General features: G+C 42.2%; 1 protein-coding gene across 1 annotated transcript in view; it reads right to left on the reverse strand.

The window, feature by feature from the left end:
• The window catches only part of LOC138249944 (amine oxidase [flavin-containing] A-like), a 468327-nt gene that overhangs the window by 145795 nt on the left and 295398 nt on the right, over nt 1-27134 (reverse strand). The window contains exon 4 of the mRNA XM_069204200.1: nt 21219-21323. Within this exon, the coding sequence (XP_069060301.1) occupies nt 21219-21323 (105 nt within the window). The remainder of the gene's footprint in view (nt 1-21218; nt 21324-27134) is intronic.

The raw sequence follows: 27134 nt of genomic DNA on the forward strand, positions 1-27134 counted from the left end.
CACTAGCGGATGCTAGGTGGGATAATGCACAGAAGGTGTGGAGGTCAGATGTATTGCAGGGAATAAAATTGTTTCCCGCAATTACTAAGGAGGAAGAGGAGACAGGTAAGAAAGCTACCTGTAAGACAGACAGGAAGTGTTCCAAGGATAGAGAGGACGAGGAAAAGTTGAGAAGAGAAGAGGAGTTAGAGGATGAGGAGTTAATAATGCAATTGCTGAACGACCGTCCACCACCTTATGCGGAAAATGGACAAGGTCCAAGTACCAGTTCTGCCCCGCCGGCATCGGTACAGAACAGTGAAACTCAGAGTTCAGGAGCGTCATCGGGATCTAAGGACCCGAGTCTGGTATTCACCCCGCAGATACCGCAGGTCAGGAGAATATATCCAGATGTGCCCATAATGAAACCAGCAGAAAATTATCAGCCGCAGATGCCAGGATACTACAACAGTGATAACAGTGCAGGAATGATTCTAGATCCAACCGTAAGGGGAGTACAGAATGGTTACAACCAAACGATGGCACAAGCTGAATCAACTCAGTTTTTGATGCCTCAAAAGCAGATGCAGGGAGGAAACGCACATGCTCAGATGACGGGGAGTCAGATGGGCATGCCGGCAATGATGACCCATAATATGGGGATGAACATGCCTCAGAATATGGGAAATGGACAGAATCCAGATGCGATATCACTGCCCATTACTGTAGGTCCACCGGTACCTCTGTATAGCCAGCCTAACTTAGGTACGAGCAGACAGGGACCAATGCTGCAGAATGGGACAGAGAGGAGGTGCATAGAGAACACTCCAGGGATAACTCCGATAGCGGCTCAGCCAAGTGGATCTGGATCCTTGATGGAGTTTAGTCCCATATGTGCTCAGTCAACACTGGTGAGGTCAAGCCACCCACTGATAATACCCCTGACATCGAATACTGAAAAGTTGCCATAACCGTCAATGGCAGTCGATGTGGACGCCACGCTGATGGGGGTGAATGCGCAACAGTTGACACAGTGGTTCAACAGTCTAAATTCCACACAAAGTTCAGACAGTGGGAAAGGAGAAGATTACTTGAATAGGATGAGGCTGAACATGGAAGCACAAGAATTGGTGGAAGGGAATATGGGTGTGAATAGGTTAGAGTCCTACACGGAAGAAGAGCTAAGGTATCTATGTCCAAAGATCACGAAAGAAGTGAACAAGGTACATAAAAGTTTGCAGGAAGTAGCGGACAGAAATGGGATTGACATAGGCAAGACGAAACACTTGGGCAGGAGCTATAGGCTGGATTTTGGGACCACAGATTTTGAACACATGAGGTCAGCAGGCATGAAGGCACACCTTAGAGAATTGTTGCAGAGTGCACAAGTGTGGAGGTGCCTAGACAAATGGGAAAGCAGGTGGGTAAAGAGGAAGGATAAGAGGAGGGACAGTGCTACAGAGCACAATGAGAAAAGACCGCAGAGTAGTGATACAGTAACTATGTTACCAATGAGGGAGACAGCAGGTGGAAAATTAATACATGTACCATGGCACAGAAGCGACATTCAGTCATTTACGGACGATTTTCCCAAACTAAGAGAGAAGCCGATTGAATGGTACCAACAGACTGATAGGTTTGTGAAGCTTGCAAAGTGTCTCTGGGAAGACCTGAACACTCTGTTTGAGATTGTGGTTCAGGCAGATTTGTGGGAGGATTGCAAAAGAGCTGTAGGTTGGCCGACAAGTGAACCAGAGAGAGACAGAGAGACGGGTGCACCATCACCTATGGTGATGAGCTTGTACTATAAGGTGATTGAGCATTTGAAGACGAAGGTTGCCGCGAAAAATGTGGATTGGCAGAAGATTGATCGAACTGCCCAAGAGGCTAAAGAATCGATTCATAGTTACTATGAGAGGTTGTTGAAGGCGTTCAAGAATTACAGTGGCACGGAAACAATCGAGGCGAAGGATATGCTTCATTTTGTGTTCAGATTTGTGGAAGGGCTGAGACCAGAGATAAGTCAGATGATAAAGTCGCATTTGATTTGTTGGCAGTCTAAACCGATTGACGAAGTCTTGACTTATGCGAAATACTGTAGCGAGGAAATTGAAGTGAAACAGAAAAAGCTGAAAGAGAAGGTGATGATGATGCAGCTTAAGGCAGCTCAAACAGGTTTGCAAGGTCTGCAAGGTTTGCAAGGGATGCAAGGGTTCCAACAGCAGGTACCGCAGCCGCAGTCGCAGTTGCAGGGAAACATGGCGTTTCAGCCACAGGCGAGAGGCAGAGGAGGTTTTGTGAATAATGGTCCGGATTTAAACACTGTTGTAACGGGTGTGCAGGCAATGAAGAAGGTAATGCCGTGTCACGTGTGCGGAATGGTAGGTCATTGGAAACGCGAGTGCCCGATGGTGGTGCAGGAAGGTGCAGGTGCAGGTGCAGGTGTAGGTGTTGGTCAGCAAAACAATGATGTCAATGCATTTCAGACAATGAGGGCACCGAAAATGAGAGGTCCAAACCCAAATTTTCAGACCATAAATCAATTGCAGGGATTACAACCTATGCAGCCGCAGCAGATGTAGATGCCTCGTATGCAGATGACGCAAATGCAGCCGATGCAACAGCAGTTACCTATGGTACCTAATCAGCAAATGCAAATACCTTTGGCACCAATGAGTCAGCAGCAAGTGATGGTTCCTCCACAGGTAACGGGTCAGGTAATGAGTACAAACGGCACAGTTCAACAGTTCCCATTACACAGTGAGAGTGGAATAAACAATGTATGGGAGAGTGAAAGCTCAGAAGAGGAAGGAGATTGTGTGCTTGCGGCATCCTTAGAAGTTGATCAAAGGGGTCCGTACGTAGAGGGAAGAGTAATGGGTCATCGTGTCTCATTCTTGGTGGACACGGGAGCCACTCGTTCAACAGTTAAGAGCAGTGAAGTACCAAATTTGCCACTCTCAGGGAGGACAGTTCAAGTGGTGGGAGTAGCAAACAGACATCTGACGAACCCAATTACAGATCCGGTACCAGTCAGCATCGGTAACTATCAAGGGGTACATCAGTTTGTGGTATGTGACTCAACCCCGATAGCACTGTTAGGGAGAGACCTATTGTGCAAATTGGGTTGTTCGATCATGTGTTCGAACGAAGGAATAACAATACAGACGAGCAGTGATGGGGAAGAAGAGGACAGTGTAGAGGGGGATGAGATGGAAACTGTAGATGAAGAGTATCCTCTGATTTGTCTTTTCCCGATGATAACTGAAGAAGATATCCCAGCTGAATTACGGGAAACAGTCGGAAAGGAAGTGTGGGACATGACAGGGAAAGAGGTGGGATTGATGAAAGGAGTGGAACCAGTGAAAGTAGCTGTAAAGCCCAATGCGATCTTTCCCCAGACCCCACAATACCACATGCCACAAGACACCTTCATGAAAGTTGCTCAACTTATTGACGAATTTGTAAAACAGGGGGTACTGAAAGAAGTGTTAAGCAGTCCATGTAATTCACCAATAATGGGACTAATAAAGCCAAGTGGAAAAGTCCGACTTGTGCAGGACTTGAGGAAAATAAATGACATCATAGTTAAATGCTGCCCTGTTGTACCGAATCCAGCTGTGATAATGTTTCAGATCCCTTGCGATGCTGAATGGTTCTCAGTCATCGATTTGTCACAGGCATTCTTCTCGGTGCCTCTTCATGAGGACAGCCAATTCCTCTTTTGTTTCAAATTCCTAGACAGAGTATACAGTTGGTGTCGAATTCCTCAAGGGTTTTCTGAGTCACCGTCGATATTCAATCAGGTTCTAAAGAAAGACTTGGAAGAGTTAGAGTTGCCATTCGAGTCAACCCTAGTACAGTACATTGACGACCTACTGGTTGCATCAAAGACAGAAAGTGGCTGCACAGCCGATACCATTGCTTTGTTGAACCATTTGGGAGGGAATGGACACAAGGTGTCTCCTTCCAAATTACAGTTCTGTCAGAAGAAAGTGAAATATTTGGGTCACCAAATAGAGAAAGGGTCACGGAGAATAATGAAGGAAAGAATTACAAGTGTACTTCAAATGAGTCCGCCCAAGATGAGAAGGGAGGTGAGGAAGTTTCTGGGAATGGTGGGCTACTGTCGCCAGTGGATTCCCAACTTCTCGACTCTAGCGAAGCCTTTACTGAAACTGACCCAGAAGGATGCTTTGGATCAAATTGAGCTGAAAGGAGATGAGATGGATGCTTTTGTTGAATTAAAAGAGTGCATGTGCAGGGCTCCAGCTTTAGGTATGCCTGATTACACGAAGCCTTTCACATTGTTTTGCCATGAACGTGATGCATGTTCTTTGTCTGTCTTGACTCAAGCCCATGGTGGCGTAAACAGACCAGTAGCGTATTTTTCAGCTACTTTGGATCCGGTCGCAGCAGCACTCCCAGGGTGTTTGCGCGCCGTAGCAGCAGTTGGTATCAGCCTCACTCAGAGTGAAGGAATAGTGATGGGACACCCAGTAACAGTCATGGTCCCTCACTCAGTCGAGATACTTTTGACCCGCTCCGGAACGCAGCACATGACTGGAGCAAGACTCACAAGGTATGAAACGATAATTTTGGGCTCACCGAATGTGCAGCTGAAAAGGTGCACTACGTTGAATCCAGCAACCTTGCTTCCTGGAGAAAATGTCGAAATTGAGAACGCTGAAGACGTCGAGCATGACTGCCTTCAGGTGACTGAATTTTGCACAAAACCTCGACCGGACATCAAGGATACCAAGCTTGATGAAAATGACCAAATTCTTTTTGTTGATGGTTCATGTCTAAGAGATGGGATGGGGATTTTGAAAGCAGGATATGCTGTATGTACTGTAACAGGGGTCTTGGAAGCGGGATGGCTCCAAGGAGTTTATTCTGCACAAGTAGCAGAACTTGTAGCCCTTACCAGAGCATGTCAACTGTCTGCATTGATGAAAGTCACCATTTACACTGATAGCCAATATGGGTTTGGGATTGTGCATGACTTTGGACAACTATGGTCACAGAGAGGTTTCCTGACTTCTTCAGGATCCCCAGTGAAAAACGGGGAAAGAATAAGGGAATTGTTACATGCCATTCAAGTGCCAGCTGAAGTTGCAGTGGTAAAGTGCAGTGCTCACACGAAAGGACAGGACTATGTTTCTCTGGGAAATGCATATGCGGATCAAGTCGCAAGATTTTGTGCCTTGAACTGTATATTACTGAGAGATGAATGGAACTCAATAAGTGAGCCAGAACTCGAACCGGCTGAAGCATTTGCCTTGAAGGTTGTAGATACAATAGAGGAACTAAAAGCATTACAAAATAATGTTAGGGAGGATGAAAGAGATTCCTGGATCAAATCACAATGTATAAAGAGACAAGATGAGTTATGGGTTTCACATGAAGGAAAATATGTTTTACCAAATAGTCTCTTATCACAGCTTGCGCGGTTCTATCATGGGCAAGCTCACCTAGGGAGAGATGCCATGATAAGATTGTTCAAAACTGATTGGTTTAACCCCAGATTTCGTCAAGCTGCAGAAGCAGTTTGCCATCGATGTGTCACTTGCCAGCAGATGAACCCAGGAAAGGGAACAGTTGTGAACGCGAGTCACATTGGTAGGGCAAGCGGGCCTTTTAGTCGAATGCAGATGGATTTCATTGAGATGCCTGTGCATGGGGGTCTGAAATATGTGTTGGTGATTGTGTGCATTTTTAGTCACTGGATTGAGGCATACCCCACACGTAGAAATGACAGCCTTACAGTTGCCAAGCTATTGTTGAGGGAGTTGATACCACGTTTCGGATTCCCGATCTCTTTAGAATCAGATAGGGGAAGTCACTTCAATAACGAGGTGATAAAGTTACTTTGCGAAGCGCTGAACATTGAGCAAAAGCTGCACTGTAGCTATCGCCCTGAAGCATCAGGACTGGTGGAGCAGATGAATGGTACGCTGAAATCGAGAATGGCAAAAGTATGTGCATCGACAAATTTGAAATGGCCTGACGCATTGCCCTTAGTGCTAATGTCAATGAGAAACACTCCCGATAGAAAAACTGGATTGTCTCCGCACGAAATTCTCATGGGCAGGGCTATGAGACTTCCTGCAGTTCCCGCAAACATGCTCTTGAATATTACAGATGATATGGTGTTAGACTACTGCAAAGGACTGGCTGACGTGGTTCGCTCTTTCTCTCACCAGGTGGAAGCAACCACCTTGCCACCGATCCAAGGTCCAGGACACGCACTGAAAGCAGGTGACTGGGTCGTGGTGAAGAAGCACGTGAGAAAGTCGTGTCTGGAACCCCGTTGGAAAGGTCCTTTCCAAGTGATCCTGACTACAACTACCGCTGTGAAGTGTGCGGGGGTTCCCAACTGGATTCACGCCAGTCACACAAAGAAGGTGCTGTGTCCCACAGATGAGGAAGTTGAAGCGCTGAAAGTGCCAGTGCCTGATAAAACAGTGCCGAGTGCTGAGACAGAACAAAAGCGAACTGAAAGCGAACAAGCAGCAGCAGGAGAAAAAGAGATATTATTGGAGAACGAAGAGTCCGACTCACTTGGGGAAGACCAAGTAGAAAGTTCAGACAGCGACGAAGAAGCTGCAGGTGACAAAGAGCCTGAAGCAGCTGAGGGTAGCGAAAAGCCTGAAGCAGCTGAAGGTGACAAAGAACCTGAAGCAGCTGAAAGTGATACAGAGCCTGACGAAAGTAACGGTGACGAAGGGCTTGAAAAAGGTGAAAAAGCAGGAGAGCCTGATCAGAGGAGGGCTTTCCCAGAAACAGACGATACAGAAAAAGAAAAAGAGAACGTGATCGATTCCCCTGAAGGAGGGGACAAGGCAGAGCAGAACGAAAAAGTTCAAACCTCTACAGAAAAGGTCGCAGGTCCATCAAATGGACACGGTGCAAAGAGGAGATTAAGTATCTCACCAGTAAAAGAAAAGGGTAAAGAAAGTTTGAACGAGGGAGGAAGGCCAAAAGTGAAAGAGAAAAGAAAGGAAGTGACTGTCGTGGAACAATCGTCAAGTGAAGAAAAAGACTTGACAAAGGAGGAAAGTGCCAGCGAAGCAGAGTCGAAAAGAGAAGCAAAATTGAAAAGGAAAAGGATACCAAACAGGAGGTATTCTGGTCCTGAATGGGCATATGCAGTCAATGACGATTGGACTGACGAGTTTGTATCTCTAAGCATCGAGAACGAAGAAGAAGAAGAGATACCAATAGAAAAGAAAAGTTTCATAGACTCTGTTGATTGAAAGAATAGTAAATGATATTGCTTGCTACAATCTAACGTGAAAGAAACAACCAGCTGAGACGTTGCTAAACTGATAAAGACTGAGTTATTGCTGAATTGAGACAAATGCTGCTAACCGATAAGTGACTGGCCTTTTGAAGAAGACGGTGTGAACATTGTGCTCGTTCAGCTTTGTAACCAAATTGCTAAGTAGTTTCATTTATAGGTGCTTCTAGCTCTCTGATTCTATACAGATCATGACTAGGTACGCTACGCAAAATAATAGAAAGAAATATTGTAAATATGTGTGTATAGGCTTGGTAGTTACATGTGTAATAATAATAATGGCAATTGTGTTTGGAATGCATGGAAAGGGTGAGAATGAGAATATTGAGGCTTCTACTTTTGTTCCTGTTACTGCCACTGAACTAACCCCATTGAAAAGACTAGCATTGGATGAGAGGCTCTTGCACGATAAGAAAGAGCTTTCGTATAACGTTTTCTATCGCTTACTAACAGAGTATGTTGAAACTATGGATGCAAAAGATTGTTATGTGTGTACCCAGATACCGACATCAGTAAAGGAAGGGGTGACTTATCACCACATGCCTCTTACATACGGGATTACATGTAGTATAGTAATGTCTAGGTTTTATGGTCAAACTAACATACAGTATTTTTACTCGAATTATGATGTTACCTTTGCTTATGTTCCTATAATAGCGCAGCTTAGCCAGATTGCTAAAGATTGGGATGCTAAAATAATGAGGGAATTTTTCGAGCCAATGCAACCTTTTGAAACGGCTCATGCTCATAGGGAGAACCTTACTTGCTCAGTCTCTGCTGTAGAAATAAGCTTTTTAGATCGCACAGATGATAGAAGGGCTCAAATGAAGGCGAAATTAGAAAAAGAGCTGCATAAGAGGACTTCAGTAGATAATTATGATTTTGCTGCTATAAAGACACAAGGCAAAATAGCTTTAGATGCTTGGCATGTAGGGAAATTTTGTATATATCGAGGTGAATATTATTATGACAACATTTTTGTAGGAGCGAGTGAGTGTAAACACACGTTTATTTTTAAGGCCAAATGGACATTCATGATGAACGGACTTGACCCTGTCATTCCAGGGGTATATTACATTTGTGGGCATAATGCCTATTATCGTCTTCCAAAGGGATGGTGGGGAAGATGTTATTTGGGTATAGTGTTCCCAAAGGTTTATCAACTGGATGACGTATCGATGATTCAAAAGACATCTGGATCTCATCGTATCCAGAAAAGAGAGACCGCAGCTGCTGTGGTAGGTGATATATTTGGAGCCATGATTCCTTCATTGGGAGTTGTGCTGAATTCCATCAAAATAAGAAAGTTGTCTACTATAGTGGATAACATGCTGACAAAGTTTTCAGGTGCTATAATCCTGATAGATGCTGAACTTGCAGCGGAAAGAGCTATGACTCTTCAAAATAGGCTTGCTTTAGACATTCTTTTAGCAAAGGATGGAGGCGTTTGCAAAATGATTGGTGCAAGACACTGTTGTACCTATATACCTGATAATAGTGTGAAAATTAAATCTATGCTTGCTAATCTAACAAAAGAAAGTGCAGATTTGAAGGAATTGAAAGAACCAGGAGTGTGGGAAAAGGTTGGAAAAGGACTTGCTTCAGTGGGACATTGGATTGGGGGAATTTGGAATGGAATATTATTGAAAATAATAGAAGGAATATTAATAGTAATAATTTGTGTATTTGGAATTTGGGGAATAAAAAGGGGAATAATAATGATTATGGAAAGAATTAAAAGAAGAAAAGAAGAGAAAATTATGAAAAGAATGGCAGAAGAATACAAAGCACAAACTAGGGGAACTAAAAGAAAAAGGGAGCTGACAGAATTTTAATGGAATAAAATTTGTGGGCTAAATTTGTGTGATGACAAGTAGTCATCAGAGGAGGGATTGATGAAGCAGAAAATGAAGGTTTTGATTTATTAACGCTTAAACGTAGTGCTGAAATAATCATGTGTGACATTAACTGAACTAATAAAGATTGTACGGGGACAAAATGTGCCCTCAGAGTAGTTTGCCATCATTTATACGCGTGCTTTATATAACGTGGTGTATTAGAATTGCACTAACCCGACATAATCATAAACGTGTGCTACGATTTGCTTGTTTGAAATGTTTTAGCTTAGCATTACTTTAGCGGAGGCTTTGGCCTAGTTGCCTGGTCTCACGGTTTAGATGCTCGTATTTTTCCATTGTGCTAATAAACGTGTATTTTTGCTTGAAGCTGTACTTTTCCACGGAAGCTGTTCACATGCTTATCTTAAAGTTAGTGCCAGCCTGGCATATTTTCTCTTTAATTCAAGGTCGACTTGCAGGTGCGGACAATGGAGGCTCTGAAAGTGAGCTAATTGGGAGACAATGTTGCGATTTGCGTACCCATCTCCAAGGATAATGTATGCTTAAGTAAAAGCTTGAGAACTGTCGTTTTGATTGGTCAATTTGAAGCTAACCTATGAACCCTCCAATGGAGACCCTACAGGACTTGAACTGTTGTCTATAAAACCCAGGTGCACGAGAGGAAAGCTCTCTCTCCATTTTGGACATCCCGCCATTTTGCAGACTTCGTAGCTATTATGGCCCACTTTGCTGCAACGCCATTTTGAGAGACTTTGATGCTTTCTCTAGTCGAGAGAAAGAGACTTTAATGATTCTTGCCCTAGAGACTTTAACTTTGACTTGTCCCTTTGCATGAAGTAGTAGTTTTACCTTGCCGCCGTGAGGCAATTGCCCCGTTCACCCCTACCCCTTTGCCAGTCCTATGCTGATCGAAACGGTACCCATGATGACCGAAGAACGGTACCTGTGAGACGAAGACTTCCTTGTATGCTGATCGTAATTGGTAAATATGAAAGGAAAATTGTAAAATTGCATTGTGTTTCTTTTAGGTAACCAACTGCTGATTTTGATAAGGGCCCTAGCTAGGAGTTTTCTAAATTTATGTTGCTAAATTGTTTTTGCATGCAGTCCCACATGCTGATGCTAATTTGAGGTTAGATGAGGATTCCATATGTCGCACGATGCAATTTGAGATCTTGTTATGCTGACTAAATGTACGCAATTAGCCCATTACAGATTATCGTATTAGTGCTTTGCATTGCCATTATCGAATGCCTTGTGATTCAAATGCTACATAGATTACACTTGTTTCGACGTTATGGACAGCTATTAATGTTCATTTATGTTTATCATTTGGTGTTGAGACACATCTATATTGTGCTAGCTTTGTTAATATAGGGAAATAAATTCACTAATTTTGCAATAAACTGGTGTGGTTATTCCTGACTGAAAGGTCAGGGTTCGCCGAAATGTATTCTGGATTAATTGTTAAGTGTTATGTCGATCAAGGCATTGCTTATGTTCGTTATTGATTATCGATTTAATGAAATTGATTGATTAAGAGTACAGAGAGTTCCCACTTAGTCAAAAGATTCATCGGCCTAAAGAGCGTCCGAATACAGGTAAAATTATTACTACGGTTCGCTCTATCACTAGCAAGATGGCGCATGGCAATTTTTCATGTTGCAGTACTCTTGCTTAGTTTGCCATCAACTTTCCAATCCTCCCATTTGTTATTTTGAGTTTCCTTCTCGGTTTGCATTTCTCTCTCTTTTCCTCCACTGCACAAATGTCCTTACTTGTTTCCTCACCTATGAAGACTGGGACGTTTGAGACGGCATGGCAGTGATCTGATGCCTTATGCAGTGCGTGCTCCTTTGGGGGTGATTCCAGATGCCTAATGGTGATCAACACTGTTTACTCTTATGAAGGATCTTGTGAGATACATAACATATGTTTCTGGCCTACATATTGGGTTCTGGCTTAATTCAATTATTAATGGTTCCATTTTTATGGATTATGTTACTCAAATACTGCCATTATCTGTGCACGTGCTAAGGAACACCTCCTGTGATGTAAGGCTGCAGACGTGTTTTGTCTTCTCTTCCTTCCCACACAATGAACCCCTTTTGCCCCAGGGCTCTCTCATAATTGAATACAAAAATTTTACTTGCGACATCCATTCAGGGACAGTGTAGGTTTAACCTTCAAATCAACTGCACTTTTTCCCGTTGTGGAAAGCAGGAATTTCTAATATAGCGATTTAGACTGACAGCCCTAAGTTCATGGAGCTGTCAGCCCAAGGTTTTCACTGACAGAGCCAGATCCTCTAGCAGCAACATGATGCTTTGCCTGACTCCAAATAGAAGGAGGAAACTGAGATCTTGGTGGAGAGAGTACTGCACCGCGTCTGTGGCAAAGAATCCTGTCCTCCAAATGCTAAATAAGCCCTGAATTCCCAAAGAAAGATTCTGCTTCTGAAAAACAAAAAGTTAATTGCCCTGACATATAATCTAAAAAGCCATGTTGTTCTGGTGGGATATGGTAATACCGGGACGTATGCAATGAAAACATTGAAATATTCTTCAAAACTGAATACTTTTTCGGAACCCCTGTTTTTGATTGTATGAATGCACACCGGGATATAGTGCAGCCTTTTTCATTAGAGACTAATCGTGTCACAGTGGGTCACCTTGATTGTGTAGTAAATTTAAGAAACAATATTAGCTGTTGTAAAGCCCTTACACTTAGCTATTTCTTTTTGTTTATTTGTCAATAGTCTTGTCAACTTTTTGCAAAATTAAATAGTAGTAATTTCTTCTCTTTGATTTTTCGAGAGCCATGTCAACTTCTTGAACAAATGAATGGCTCCTGCAAACAGCAGGAAGTATGCCCCGGTGTTACATGTACTGATCCAAACACTAATAACATCGAATGGTGCCTATGCACCAACCCAGTAGTAAACAGTGTATTTGCCATGTCTTTCGCATCAAGCACAGCCTTATTACGACTGATGGAAAATACTGATAACCATGTACAATTTTCTATCTATGTATGATTGTGATCCAAAAGCAGAGCCTATGGTGCACACATTTTTGGCGTGGTTAAATGCCCAAGAGTTGTCTAAGATAAATCATATAATTGTGGTGCAGGCCACTTTACCTTGCCTGGTGAATACACCATATCATTTTAATGAGCTCTCCCAAACTCACTATGCCTCTGTTTGTCTTTCCCATCATGAATGCACTATAGTGCCACATACACTAGATTTGTAATACTATGATTCTGAGAGCCAGTTGTGTCTGCTTTCTGAATTTCTGGTTCTCCTGATGGTTTAAGTCATAGAGTCCAACATTGTTCGACAAAGTCTGGAGTCATTATGGAAATATTTTTTACACAAAATCCTAATGAGAATCAATTATATAGCTCAGTGTTTACCATAAAAATCTAGTTTGGCTCCAACCTTAAAACCCTGCAAACCCCTTATTTATGTGCTGTTCTATTTTTTGACTTCCAGCTGTTAGGTTCAAAATGTGTAGTTCATTTTTTGGTATTGAAATTGTGTGTTTCTACTTGGAAATTTCATTGTCGGCAATTCATACTGTTCAGCTTGAGGCTGAGGCAACAGAATCAGTGATCAAAGTGTACTTGCCTCTAAAGATGAATCTTGGTGATCCCAAGTGTTTTAAGAACTTCTTTAGGGAAAAGTAGCAATGTGCCTATGACAAGCTGAAAGAAGCACATTTCCTCGAAAATATTGTTTTCAGGAGGGATGAGTCTGGCCCTTACCAAGAAAGCTGGCTCCTAATAATGCTCCTGAACCATCCAGTGCCTTCCTGTGATTATGATCAGTACCGAATGACACACTGATTCATCCCCTGGGGCTGCTGCTGGAAGGCATCCAGAGCAGATTGTTGCCCTCTGCATGGACTTTTAGCAGGCAAGCACGCTGCTGCTGGGATCAGCGCGATCCCTCCAGCTGTGGCCTCTGACGACCATTGGTGAGCCCAAGGCCTGCAACATCGACCCAGGGCTCTCCATTGCTGCAGCAGAGTAACACTGTAGCAGGTCAGATGCAGCCCCTTGCCTGTAGATACCAGCCTAGAGAATTCCCCAATATGACGGCTACAGTGCCATCTATGAACAATTACCAGCCCTGCTACATAGGGCTTACATTCTGCCTGGTCTCTTCCTCTGTTCCTCCTACGCACTTGTAGACCTTTGGGTTTCTCCACAGTCGCGGCCTATTACAGCCAATTGAGAGCCTTAGGCCACATCACACTGCACAGCTGCGTTGTAACTGTGTTGGTACATACTGGGCTGTCGACCACGGCCCTCTACCAACTTAAAGCCGGCCTTGAGATTCTTCCAGACGATGAGAACCATGCCATCTTCACTCCAGCACCGGCCTAGCTGAATGAGGTATATTCCACCACTCCTCCTAAATCCCAGTAGGCAATTGGTCTTGTCTAAAAGGCAGAGGAGAAACACGTCTGCAGCCTGCTCATTGTGCCTTTATTAGCTGGAGCATCACTCTTGAATACTACTTCTATCAGCACCCTACCACAGACTATTGACCACAGCCTCTGCTGGCCCGACTCTCCTCGCTCTCCTGGATGTTTTTTTTGGGCCTCCCATCCACCTGATCGCCTATGTGGTGACGCTGTGGTAAATCAGCCACTATGTTATTTACTGCTGATGACAAACATAGGGAATTGGAGGAACCTGAGGATCTTGAACAATATTTCTTCTCCCTAATTGCAACTGACATGGACACCTCACCCTCAGCTATGAAACCTCACACCATGGTTGGCACCGCTTCCACATCACAAACCAGCCTTGGCTACCAGCTCCTTGGAACACCAAATTGTGAGCCCTGTGCTTAAACGATGGGAGGAGAGAGCACCCCAAACTGGGAAAGACATTGCAACCAGAGGTCGCAGTAAGTCTCACTCTCCCATCAAATCTTGACCATGCTAGCCTTACCACCCCCTTTCGGAAAGCCCTTGATACTTCCTATATCATACATCCTCTTCTTGTCTCTTTTCCATGCATTAAATGACTGTGAGTGACTTTTGTTATACTAAAATTATTATATGGTGCTCCCTTCTTATGAGTGCATACTACTGCTGCCTCAGGCTTTGCATTCCGCCTACATAATGAGGTGTTGCTTTATGTAGCCTCTTAGAACTATGCTGGGACTAGATACTTGGCTAAGCATTTGTGCATCTGGGGGCGCTGCGCTGGTGGAGAGCTTGGAGGACTACTTGCTAGTATGAAGTAGGTTTTAGTTCTACAATTTTATAATACTTGCTTCATAGGAGCGCTTTTTGCTATTTTATTGAGATACTGTTTATTGTTCTGTTACAATGCTGTATTCTTTCATAATCTATTGTGATTGTTCTTCCTCTATCCAATACTTCACATAACCCCCTTGTTTCACCCACACGATTACTGTCTACTATGCCTCCTCAACTCACATGCTCTTTTCCACTTCCCCTAAACTGGACCCATGGCCTTTACCGCTCGCTCCAAACACCTTTGTATCATCTTTCTCAATGTCAATGGTCTCACCCATTACATTAAACATCAAAAGCCCCTGACATAGTCCTGTTACAGGAATGCACTCATCTACCCTTCATCCAACAAATTAGGAAGAGAGTGGGTGAGTAAAGGTCTCAGCAGTAGTCTTCCTACTCCAACTGGGATCCCAGTTCCTTCAGGTGCTTCCTTCTCTCCAAAGAAGCATGAAGCTGCTATCCTATTTCAAAAATCTGTCCCACACACTATTCTAAAAAACAAGGACGGATCTGTTAGGTCCCTATGTCTTTGTGAACTTCAAAACATTGGACCAGGTCGTGATCCTGGGTTCTCTCTACGCTACCAAGCAAAATAGGGTGTCTTTTCAGGTCTAGCACGCAATTTCGATGCAAACCTAACTCCATATTAATACTCAATGAGATGCAAGGTAGGCTTTCCCGTGCAAAAAATGACGATATGGCCTTAGCACCATGTTTATACCCCTGTGCTACAATCATGCAGAGGTGGAAGGGGGCCTTAAATAATGGCGATAATCTTGCTTGGAGCCATTATTTAAAGTCTGGTCAGGGCAGGCGTTAGGGGACCTGTGGGCCTATTTCCATGGTCAGAGAACATGAAATGGACCCAGAGGTGCCCTTCCCTAGCCCCAGGGACACCCCCACCCACACCAGAGGGACACCAAATGATGGGGGACCCCAGGTAAGTAAGGTAAGTACAGGAAAGTATTTTCAGTTTTTCTGAAAAGTGTCATGGGGGGCCTAACTTTGCCCCCCCCACATGGCACTGGGCCGAATGGTAATGCCCAAGGGACATATGTCCCCTGTGCATGGCCATGGGGGTTGTACGTCAATAAATGACGCTAGTCTGCTTAGAGGCATTTTTATGCCTCTGACCAGAATAGTGTCATCCTTTGACGCATGACCTCCAGTTCCCCCTACACTTCCCCCACCTGGCTAGCATCCTTTTTCATGATGCTAGCCAGGTCTTACCGCCAGCTACCGTCATCCATAAATATGACATCCAGCTGGCGCCTTGGAATGGCGATAGGTGGCGGTAAACGTTTTCATGCAAAACTGCTTTAGTGCAGTTTTGCATGAAAAAGTATAAATCTGGCCCTGAGATTTGTACTCACTCTAAAGGCCAGATTTAAGAAGGCCCTAGCGCCACCTTGCGCCACATTAGCATATTTTTTAATGCTAATGTGGCATTAGGTTGGCAAAAATGCAGTGCCTTACTTACAACATTTTACGTCACTTTGTAAACCCTTGCGCCACATTATGCCTGCGCTAGGCACAATGTATGGAAGGGGGTGTTACGGTGTTAGGAGGCCCAGAAAAATGGCACAGTGGAATCTATGAGATTCCACTGCGACATTTCTAGCATCCTAAGGCAGGTGTTAAAATGAGGCACCCATTGTTCTCAATAGGCCTATTTTCACTTTACAGGATTAGAGTAAACATTTTTGGTGCTAATCCTCCAAAGCTCCAAACTAGTGTCAAAATTTTTGACGCTAGTTCCCTAAAGTGCGCCACGGTGCGCCAAATTATAAATACGGTGAATGCATGGTGGCATTAGGGGAGCGCAAGAAAAGTGGTGCATCACTACATGATGTGACACTTTTCATAAATTTGCCCCAAGAGTTGTACACATCATCCAACATCAGAACTGCTACACCTTTTGGATAGAGTGAAATATGACTTGCACATGCACTTCACAAAACTATCTGAACCTGCCCTTCTTCACCTCAAATGTCGCCATTATGAACAGGGGAAAAGGTGGCTAGACACTCAGCTGCTATCCTGGGGGTATGGGATCTCTCTCAGAGAGTGATGACCCATCCTGTGGAGATTGCCAATAATTTTGGGGACTACAAGGCTTCATCTACAGATTAGATGCAGCAATTGACCTTTTGAATAGCCAGCCTTTGTCGCAAACCTTCACCTGTCCACAATGTCCGGAGCAGGTTGGAGACTTATTGTGGGGGAGATAACTGAAGATGGGATCTTGGAGGCATTACCTCCTTGTCCAACAAAAATGGTCCAGGGAGAAGACAAGTTTCATGATAAATGTTATGAGATAAGGTTGGGTTTGTACCTGGTCGCTCTTCTCGCAAACATTTGTGCCTGTTAGCAAACATCATTTGGCATGTCCGAAATGACCCGAATGAAAAACCCCTGCTCTCACTGGGTAGGGAAAAAGCCTTTGACTTCCTTGAATGGGGTTATTTATTCCACATGAGGGGGAGAGAAAGGGAAGGCCCCTCCTTTTTTCGGAAGGTCTAGTGGCTCTACACCATGCCTGTGGCGCACTTTGACTGTGCCAGCCATGACACACAAATATTTCAGATACACAGAGGGACAAGATGAGGGTGCCCCCAATCTTCCTTACAGTCATTGTTCATCACTGCCCTATTTTTATGAGTAATTTATACCCCAGCAGGCCATTGACAAATTCTTCTATATGCTAATGATATATTGTTAACCTTGAGTGACCCAGGATCATCTATCCCCCATCTTATTTCCTTGATTGATACATTTTCTGTTTTTTTCAGATACAAAATAATTTGGACAAAAAATGAATCACTCCTCTTGACAAACTACAACCATGACCCTACACTTGGTTCTTATGTCTTAATGTGGAAATGTCCGGGATTACAATATCTAGGAGTCCCACTTAACATGAGGCCTTGGGGACACAGTTCTTGACAGTCTCCAACCCTTGGTATATAAGATAGATCTAGACTGTAGTAGAATGCAGATGATCAAAATGATTATAGCGCCAAAATTCAATTATGTTTTTGGCTTGCTACCCCTTCCGATGCCTACACTAATATTTCGCAATATAAATAAAAGCACCAAGCAGTTGATATAAGCAGGCAGAAAAACCCAACTTAAATCTGCGAGGCTAAATGCGGATACTAAAGCTGGTGGCATTCGGCTCCCCAATATGCATATATAGTACCTGGACCATCACTTATCTCAGCTGGCCTACTTTTTATCACCTGGTGATACTGGTGATACTCAACCTCAATAGGCACTTTGGGAACGTGCACTGACTACAGCCTGTACGTGTCTGGCCGTCTTTTTCTGCTGTCCATAGTTGAATGGGCAGGTAATATTTGCAAGTAAACTCTATTCTGAGATATAGTATTGGCACTGCTATCTTGATTAATTACACTATTTTTGACACGTCTTCAGAACACTGAGAAACAGCTTTTCCATTTCTAAACTATAATTCAAAATCCTTAATCTCCAAACCACATACTTAAACTTATTGACATGTTATGAAAGGCAGGTTAACACCGATGTGTCTTCAACCACTTAATGTGTGCTAAGAGGGTTGGTTCAGAACTTACTTGAGTTGGAAGCACATCTCAGTTCTGAATTCTGTGTATGATCTGAATACTATGATGTTGCTCTTGAACACAAGCACTGTCAGCAGACCTTGTGCAGTTGAGTGGACAGTTTTTCCAGGAGTACAGCTTTTAATCAGTTTTTTAGATATTAATGGGATGAGGACTGAATGCATTATTGCACCAATGTTGCAGATGTGTAGTGAAGAAAAACTATATTGTTGAGAAATAGAGTGAATGTAGAAGATGTAGTAAAGTGGCTCATGTTTGATGGGGGGCTGTCGGTGATAACAGATCACTCAAAAAACTCGAAACACCACGAGCACAACACATCTTGGAAATTATAAAAGTAATGTGCAGAACCCTAGAAATAACGTCTGGAGCCTTAACATCACAGTCAGAAAAACCAGATGATCAAACAAAGGGGCTTGAAGAAGCCTCAACATTCGTAACTAATACTGACTGTGGAATGGCTGCTGTGGAAGGAGGATGAAAGATAAAATTAATCAGACCATGCTATAAAAGGATCCTTGTTCTTGCTCTCTTATTTTAAATAAATGTTATGAGGTCCCAAAAATAATAAATTCAAACTAATTTATAGCAAGATAAAGGGCCTGATTGAGCTCTTGGTGGATGAGTTACTCCACCACAACAGTGACAGATATCCCGTCCACCGAATTATAAATCCTAGGATAGAATGGGATTTATATTTGGACAGATGTGGTATCTGCCACCGACAGAGTAACTCGTCTGCCAAGATTTTAATCGGGCCCAAAGTTATCAGAAGAACCGTGAGTGCTGCAATTGGCTCACCATCAGAGCAAAATGATCCTAACTGTGATATTGAGGACAAAGTCTTTAACTGAGTCCTTGGCCCAATATTGAAAAAGAAGGGCGATATAACAACAACTGTTAAACAAAAAGAGCAGACACAAAAGAAACCTAGATTCTTACTTAGGCCAAAAACAATGTGCCTAGAAACCAACCAAAAAGGAAAGGTATTACCTTTGAGACATGAAAAGATCAACTCCCAGCAACAGAAAAGAAAACTGAAGAGTCACCCGCTTTGATGAACGTAATGATAGACTTTAAGGAAAGCAGTTTAAAGAATCAGGTGGATACAGCAGCAGTCAAGGTCAAAGTCAAAACAGTAAGTCTGGACAAGCCTTACTTTACGCAATATAGCTTGCATTCCCCTTTTATCAACATCAACTCATGTTTACTTTGCGACAAGTAGTGCTCAATCCACACGCATATAAATAGACTGCCAACAGGATACAAGTCCCTTATTTTGCATGAGGTCACACGAACAAGGGACGTTGAGCAGGATACACCTGGTGATAAGAAGGATACAATTTTACCACCAGCTTTAGAAATACCATTCGCACAATCAGATCAGGCTATAACCACAAATTTACCCTATAGCACAGTGACTGGTCCTGAGTTTCTGGGCAACAAAGAATCAGAGATCAAACAGAGCTGGGTCCAGATACACGAACCAACATTACCTGAGTCTGCAGGGCTGATAGAGCCCAGAAGAAATACAATGTGGATGGGTCATCAGCATGAAATTTGAGGTGGGGGGAGGGGGTTGTACACCCCTCGTGGCCATGAACAATATCATGGGACCTATGCTAGGCAGACTGTTGCCAGAGTTTGCCTCTGGTCCAATAATGCCAAGCATTGTTGGAACCCCAGATTCAGTATGGATAAATCCCCTAATTCAAATTGAACAAAGCAACTACACCCTGCTTCCAAATCAAATGATACTTTAGCAAGAAGTCTGAGGGAGGGTCACACCACAACAAAATCAAGAAGAAGCATGTGAGGAGACTGCACACCTGTTTACTCCAATGCACCAATCGAGGGAGAACCATGATATACTTAAAAGGGGAAATATTCTTAAACTGATTACTTCTGTCCCTGGTTTACATCATATAACAATAAATGATGTATGTTGTCTGAGCTTTGTTAAACCCACGGATCACCAAGGTAGAGAGAAAACAAATACTTTATGGCGAATCAACAATTTAGTGCAACAAATCCTTAAATTTTCAAAGGACTTGACATTTTAGGGAATAACAGTAGAAATGGTTAATACTGAACCATGACCTCCTATTGTCCCTGAAAAAGTTAAATATTCTTTTTTTAGCAATATAAAACTTGACTGTAATTGGTCCATTACCCGCATTCATCTGTAATCATCACATATGTACCTTGAAGTAATTAAGCAATGAATGCAATGCTTCATTCTGTAGATTCACGTTAAAATTACAGGGTCTCAGATAGGTCTAAGCGGAGTTCGCGGAGTTTCACGTTCGAACTGACCGAAAAAGTCTGCAACGCTAAGCGGAGTTCCGCAAAGCAGTGGAGTGTGTTAGGTCGCACTGTTTGCGCTGATTTTTAGCACCGGGTGTTTGTCCCACACTGTAAAATCAGCACGAATGGCACCACGTGCAATGTAAGAGGGCCCTGCTTCTGTTCTGCTGCTCGAGTAGATTTACTACTCAAGCGGCAGCTTCCTCAGTGTTGAACAGAAAGATCTCAATGTGAGCGGTAGTGACCATTGGCGACTGCCCGCGTTGAGAAATCTCACCGGGAGGTGATTTGGAGTAAGATTTTCCTCGCTCATGCTCGCTAACTTAACTTTGGCGAGTGTGAGCGAGGAAAAAACTCCGCTACACAGAGTTTTTCAGAACTTTGCGCTCTAAGTGGAGCAGGAAAAACACTGCAAACTCCACAAGCGGAGGGGAGTTCACCGCCCACCCCTAGTCTCAGGATTCTTCACCGCCACATTTATGACTTTTCCTCAGCTACACCCCTACCTAGTTTAATAACCCAAACACTTCGGATGAGTAGTGAAAGTATGTTATTTGATGTGCACACTAGCGTATTAACACGCAGCTACTTTATTAACATGGGGTATCACTATTGAAAAAATGAACTTGTGACTGCTACGTATAATGGTCTATATAACGTTTCAGTACCAACATCTAAATATAAAATGCAAATTAATCTACCAATTGTAAATGCGGAATCCCTTTCATACAGGATTCACTTGACTATTGGGTCAGCTTTTATTTGTAAAACGACCAACTGAGCCTCTCAATACCTTGCCTAATTTTACACTCAACATAACCACCAAATTAATTACTGAAAACTGTGATTTATTATCCAAAGCATGCATTTAATTTTAACACTGTACCTCTTTTCCCTTTTCATCAATGGTCCTCCATAAGTGGTTACAATCCAAAATTGCCAATGGGTTCCACACAGGAGGGAATGCACCATGGAATGCATTTGACTTTCCCTGAAAACAAGAATTAAAAAAACGTATTTATATGCGACCTATGTACTCAGAAAAATATATAATTTTACTTCGCAACATGGTTAGTTTTTAGAGTTAATCATTTTTTTAACACACAACAGCAAGCAAGCCATGAAAGGTCCGATTTCATGCTCGTCCTTGTATCTCCATATATATTGATGAACACTTTGAGATCAGTTTATTCTAACTCTTAACAATATTTGATAATGTGCAGGTATTCAACAGTGAGCCTGTCACTACAGGAATAACCATTTCTACCTTTAAGAAGGGATAGGTCCACACAGAACAGTGAGAGAAACTACTGAAGCAACAACGACGAAGACCTGATGGGACACACTTTCATGGCCCTGATTAGAGCCACTTCTGCTTCTTCGGCAGTTGATCATGCATTAATGCGTGCTGCCACCCTTAACTAGGAATAGCTATTTGGGAGTATACACGTGCTTCTGGAAAACATTAGGTCAGAGGGTCTAGGCTACAGCATACTGTTAGATTCACATGACATTTGAAGACAATAACATATTTGATAAACAGCAATTACCTCAGTTCGCATCTCACCACGGCAAGGTATATAGAATTTCTTCATTTCAGAACTCACCAAACTATCGCATAGAGAGCTCTGCAGTTATTGCTTTGACCATCTTATTAGCTTAGGGCTCCAGTGAATCTTGCTCTTTTCAAACAACGATTCTTCACAAGGCTGAGCTCTTTACAGCCACATTTTAATTTTTGCATGGTTTTCTAGTCACCCTTGTTTCTACACTTGACTGCGGCTGCGCAGTGCGGTGCAGTCTACAGAAGATCTATGTTTCAAACAAGATCATAGCTGGTCACTGATGCCAGTTGCTGTAATGAACGACCATTGTTGCTGAAATCTCTACATTGGCAGCACTAGGGGCACTAGATTGTGTTGCTAAATCACATTACAATGATCTGTGTTGACTGGAAAAGTAATGTATGCTGTTCCACAAAAGGGGTTTGAAGATGTAGTATCCCGATACCAGTGGACAACTGGAGTGCAGAACCTTTTTAATGTTATGAAGAGTGGATCAGGTTTTTAAAGAACTTGGGCATTATACAACTGTGAGGGCCCACCATTCAGATGGATTTATCACAGTGACCCCCCCCGAGCAACATAGAACTGCTGGAAAATATTTGTCCAATGCATGGTGGCGGACATTTCAAGCACAGTGAGGAAGCCTGAACAACTAGAAGTTGATAGAGGACAACTAGGAATGGATAGAGTGGAGTGCGTGGGCTGAATGATTATTTTGGACAAGATATTATTTGAAAATATGCTAGGGAGGAGATATTTACATATACGTCCTTAAAGAAAGTGTTTTTATAAGGTTTTACTATTGAAAGAAGTCAAATGAATTTGAAAGAACGATCTACAGTGCACTGGTGATTTCTATGTGTTATTAAAATAATATTCATGGATGTCCAGTGACATAAAAAGTAGGAGTCTGTCCATTAAAAATACTAATTCTATTGTGTTGGAAGGTCTCCCTTTGTTATGCACATGTTGGGTTTATGTGTATACATGTTTATGTATATGAATTTTTAAATGAAGTTTTGTAGAAGATTATTAAAGTCGTACATATTTTTTCAAACTTCTGTGGTGTTCGATAATGCAATATTTGTCATACCTATGTGAGTTCAGTATTCACCTGGGGGAGAGTTGTTCTGGCTTTTGATTAGAAAATTAATCTCACCATCCTCAAGATACTCAGGCAAAATGAATACAAACAGGCGCAGTGAGCCTATAATCTGCCCCACCTTCATGTCCCAATGGATAATTATAGAAAATTGGGATGTGCATTCACAACAGACACCTACTGCTCCAAGGTGCCATAACATGATTCAAGAAGGAAAAAACCGGTGATGCACCATCGACACAATATAAACTGAAAATGTCCAAGCAGTCCATTCCACTTTTTATTGATACATCTTCTTCATGCGAAGAACTTCAAAGCACAAAGTACATTCCTTTTCTTATTTCTTCCAAGGTTTTAGAATTAAAAACACAGCCAGCCAACGTGCTCTGTTTACTCCTGTAAACGTCTTCAGGGCTGTAATTAATTTACAACATAACATAAGAGACTTGTAAAACCACTTAAAACACACAACATGGCTACACAGAGTAAATCATATATATGACGAGATCATCCCCAAATGGTGATGAAAATAGAGTGAAACACACTGTTCCAAAGATGCTGTCCTATCCATTACAATTTCTAATGCATCTTATTGTACCAAATTTATCACAGAAATTTATCACATGTGAAAAATAACCTCACATAAGGGACAGAGGAGGGATAACAGAGGAGTAACAGAAAAATAAGGAGACATCCCTTGGGGGCTGATCTGGTCATATATATGAATTGCTCTGTGTAGCCATGTTGTGTGTTTTAAATGTATGAATGAAAACCAATTGTGCCAATTGTTCTCTTCTATTACAAACTGTAACTGCTGAGAACGTGGAAGTCTGAATAAATATTATCTCAAGACTTTTTTCTATCCAGAACCTCGTAAACATACTTTTCCATAGGACACACATTTACTTGATGCCAATTTTATAGCACAATCAAACACCCAGCATGACAACAATTTTTTTTATCTCTTTGATCTAAATACACATACAAATATTTGGATCTCTTCTGGCAACACAAGTTCCACAACAGACAATATTTTCTCAAAACCCCTTGTGCTGAATTACACCCTTCTTTATCACAGTTTGACAAATTATCTTGTTTTTGAGCCAGAATATTTCCAAGTTATTAGAAAACTGAGGCACCTAAATCAAGACACAGTGGATCTTATCTGTGAAAACTATGAAGTCACATTTCAATACACCTTTCAAACTGGTCATCAAACCGATTGTCAATATGGTTCCATATGCAGAAATTACCATCTCACGTCTTTCTTTTTTTTTTTTAAATGTACCTGATGGTGTACAGACCTTTTTTTTATCATCACCAGCAACTGCTTTTCCGATAAGATTTGTTCTGGGACTAGGTGACAATGACTGTTTTGTACAGCTGAACAGTACACTATAAATGGCACAAAGCACTTAAACATCTCTAATTAGTCCTTACCTGCTACACTTCTATTTTAGATTTTGGGAGCGCTGGAGCACTCTGTTAACATGCCACCATAACGAATTGGTAAATAAGGTGTTCGCTGTAGGGATGTATGCAAACCGAGGATCACAGGTTCGAATTTTGGAACAGGCAGCTACGTTTTTCATACATCTTAGGGTACCACTGAATATTTTTAATAATGATGGCTGTTGTGTACGAACCTGAAATACAGCATTTCTATTACCTACATCCGTTGACCTGAACCTCTCTCTGATAATGGATCACTAGCAGGAAACCCCATTTCTCCTAATGGATGTCAATCGTGTCTGCAGCACACTTGCTAGTCCAGTAACGGGACATGAAGTACAGTTCTGCCAATCATCCTCTACACTAATGCATGTGATATTTGGTATTGTAGTGTATCACTCCAAATAAGCTCCTCAAATCATGAAGCACCCTAAGTAAGAGGGCAGTATAGGAACCAAAACAATTAATAAAATGTTTTCAAACAAGGCGTGAGGTATGAGCTGTGGATGGATCACTATAGCCCCTCTTTTGTGTCCTGGATAGGTCACTATAGCCCCTCTTTTGTGTCCTGTGTGGTCCACCCTATTCAATATGTTATATATAGTGGGAAAAAATGAAAGTCAAAATGGAAGGGCGTGAAGAGATGCACTCATTTTCTGGATCTATTTTTTTGGTTTATGGTGGTGGATACATCTAATATAAATGGATCTGAGATATTTAAGGCCATGCACAAGCATTCCCTAGTGACTTATGAAACCTCTTGGTGGTTAGGAAACTCTGTGAGGATTGCTATGATTTCTTCTCATGCAAAGAGGTTACAGAAAGTTGAAGATACCTCCCTTATGGTTAGGACAATGCAGGTTCATTAATCTCTTGCTGAGGATTTGAAAACCCAGGATTAAACTGATGTTGACAGAAATTAACCTCCAATTCATACATAATAAAAAATGATGCCTTTCAAGTGGCATGAATTCTTCTTTTATCTTGTAAGAATTGACAATCTCTTTTGGTTCCAAAACTATTGATATATTAAATTTGCATACACAATCTTTATCTGGGAGTGTTAACTTTATTTTCATTTCGTAAATCCTATTTTCTTTTGGGTTAAAAAGTGTCCAGTGTACAGTTCCTTAGCAGATCCTAGGGTGCATCGTTTAAGATTTCTAAATAAATACATAATCCAGGTATCACATTAAACCTGCAAAGGTTCAAAACATCATACCTGGGTTGATCATGCTAACGTTGGACCTGCAGAACCAGTTTTGAAACCCAGCCTCAGCTCGATGTCCTGCGAATCTGGGCAAATCACGTGATATCCACACGCCTAAAAATGAGTAACATCTGGTTGTCATGCATGTTGTGATTCCTTCGAACCATATTTGTCCTACATATTTAGACTGCAAAATAGGGTAATGAACTCAACTAATCACGGCAAAGTTGACACACTGACTTGTCACAACATCTTGGAGAGACTTGTATGTGTCTAATATAAAGTTTAAATATGGGTCTAGGTTTCAATTTAATATCCGTGCTGTATTCCTAATGGCAAGATGCTTTCCCTGATCTCCGTTTAAAGAGCAATCAACTTGGAACTTCTGGGATGCTATGAGTTCTTCCCTTTTAAGCTTGAAAGGGTATCAGAGCTCACAGCTTCGTTTTATATGGTGTGCCCTCTTGGTTCAAGGCTAATTACACTGCCACAATAAACTGGCAGATACTAAAAAAGAGCATACGTTTTGAAAAACATCTATAAAGGCTGCTTCAGCTTATCTAAAAAGAGCCTTACTTAAGAATGCTAATTGTCTCACAATGTCTTGCCGTGATCAGCCCATTTTATCTCACCTGGGTGAGGACTCAAAAACTGTTGTTTCAAAGTATAACAAATGTTTTACATAATTTTTTTCATAGATTAAAAAAAAATGTAATAGAAAAGTCAAATAGCATGCACTAGAGTGGTGTAGAGTGAAGTAAGGTAGAATGCAGTTGCATACAGTGCAATGCCATGGAGTGGAGTGGCAAAGAGTGAAGTGGTGCAGAGTTGTGTAGAGAAGAGTGGCACAGAGTGAAGTGGCGCACAATGGAGTAGCATAGATCAGAGTGAGGTAAAGTGCAGTGGTGTACAGTGTAATAGCATAGAGTGGAGTGGCATACACAGTAGTGGGATACACTGAAGTGGTGCATAGTGGAATAGGATAAATTGGAGTGACGTAGAGTGGAGTAGCATGAAGTGGAGTAGCATACAGGTTAACAGCTGTGAGTGAGAACTGTACACTGGAGTTCCATTCAATGGAATAGCGTACAGTGGAGTTGCGTAGATTGTAGTGGTGCACAGGTGTGTAGGAGGGGCGTAGAGTGGAAAAGCATGGAGTGGAGTAGAATATGGTGGAGTGGTCTAAAGTGGACTGGTGAAGACTGGAGTGGCAAAAACTGGAATAGTGTAGAGTGGAGTGGCATACAGTACAATTGTATACAGAGGATAAGCATAGAGTGGAGTGGGGTAGAGTGGAGTGGCATTCAGTGGAGTAGCATAGAGTGAAGTGGAGTGTCGCACAGTAGAGTGATGTAGACCAGAGTGGCAAAGACTGGGGGGACATAGAATTCATTGGCGTAGAGTGGAATAGCGTTAATTGGTGTATTGTAGAATGGAGTACCATAGAGTGAAGTGGGGTAGAGGGTAGTTGCA

This window comes from Pleurodeles waltl, chromosome 8, assembly GCF_031143425.1.
Source record: "Pleurodeles waltl isolate 20211129_DDA chromosome 8, aPleWal1.hap1.20221129, whole genome shotgun sequence".
Taxonomy (NCBI): Eukaryota; Metazoa; Chordata; class Amphibia; order Caudata; family Salamandridae; genus Pleurodeles; species Pleurodeles waltl.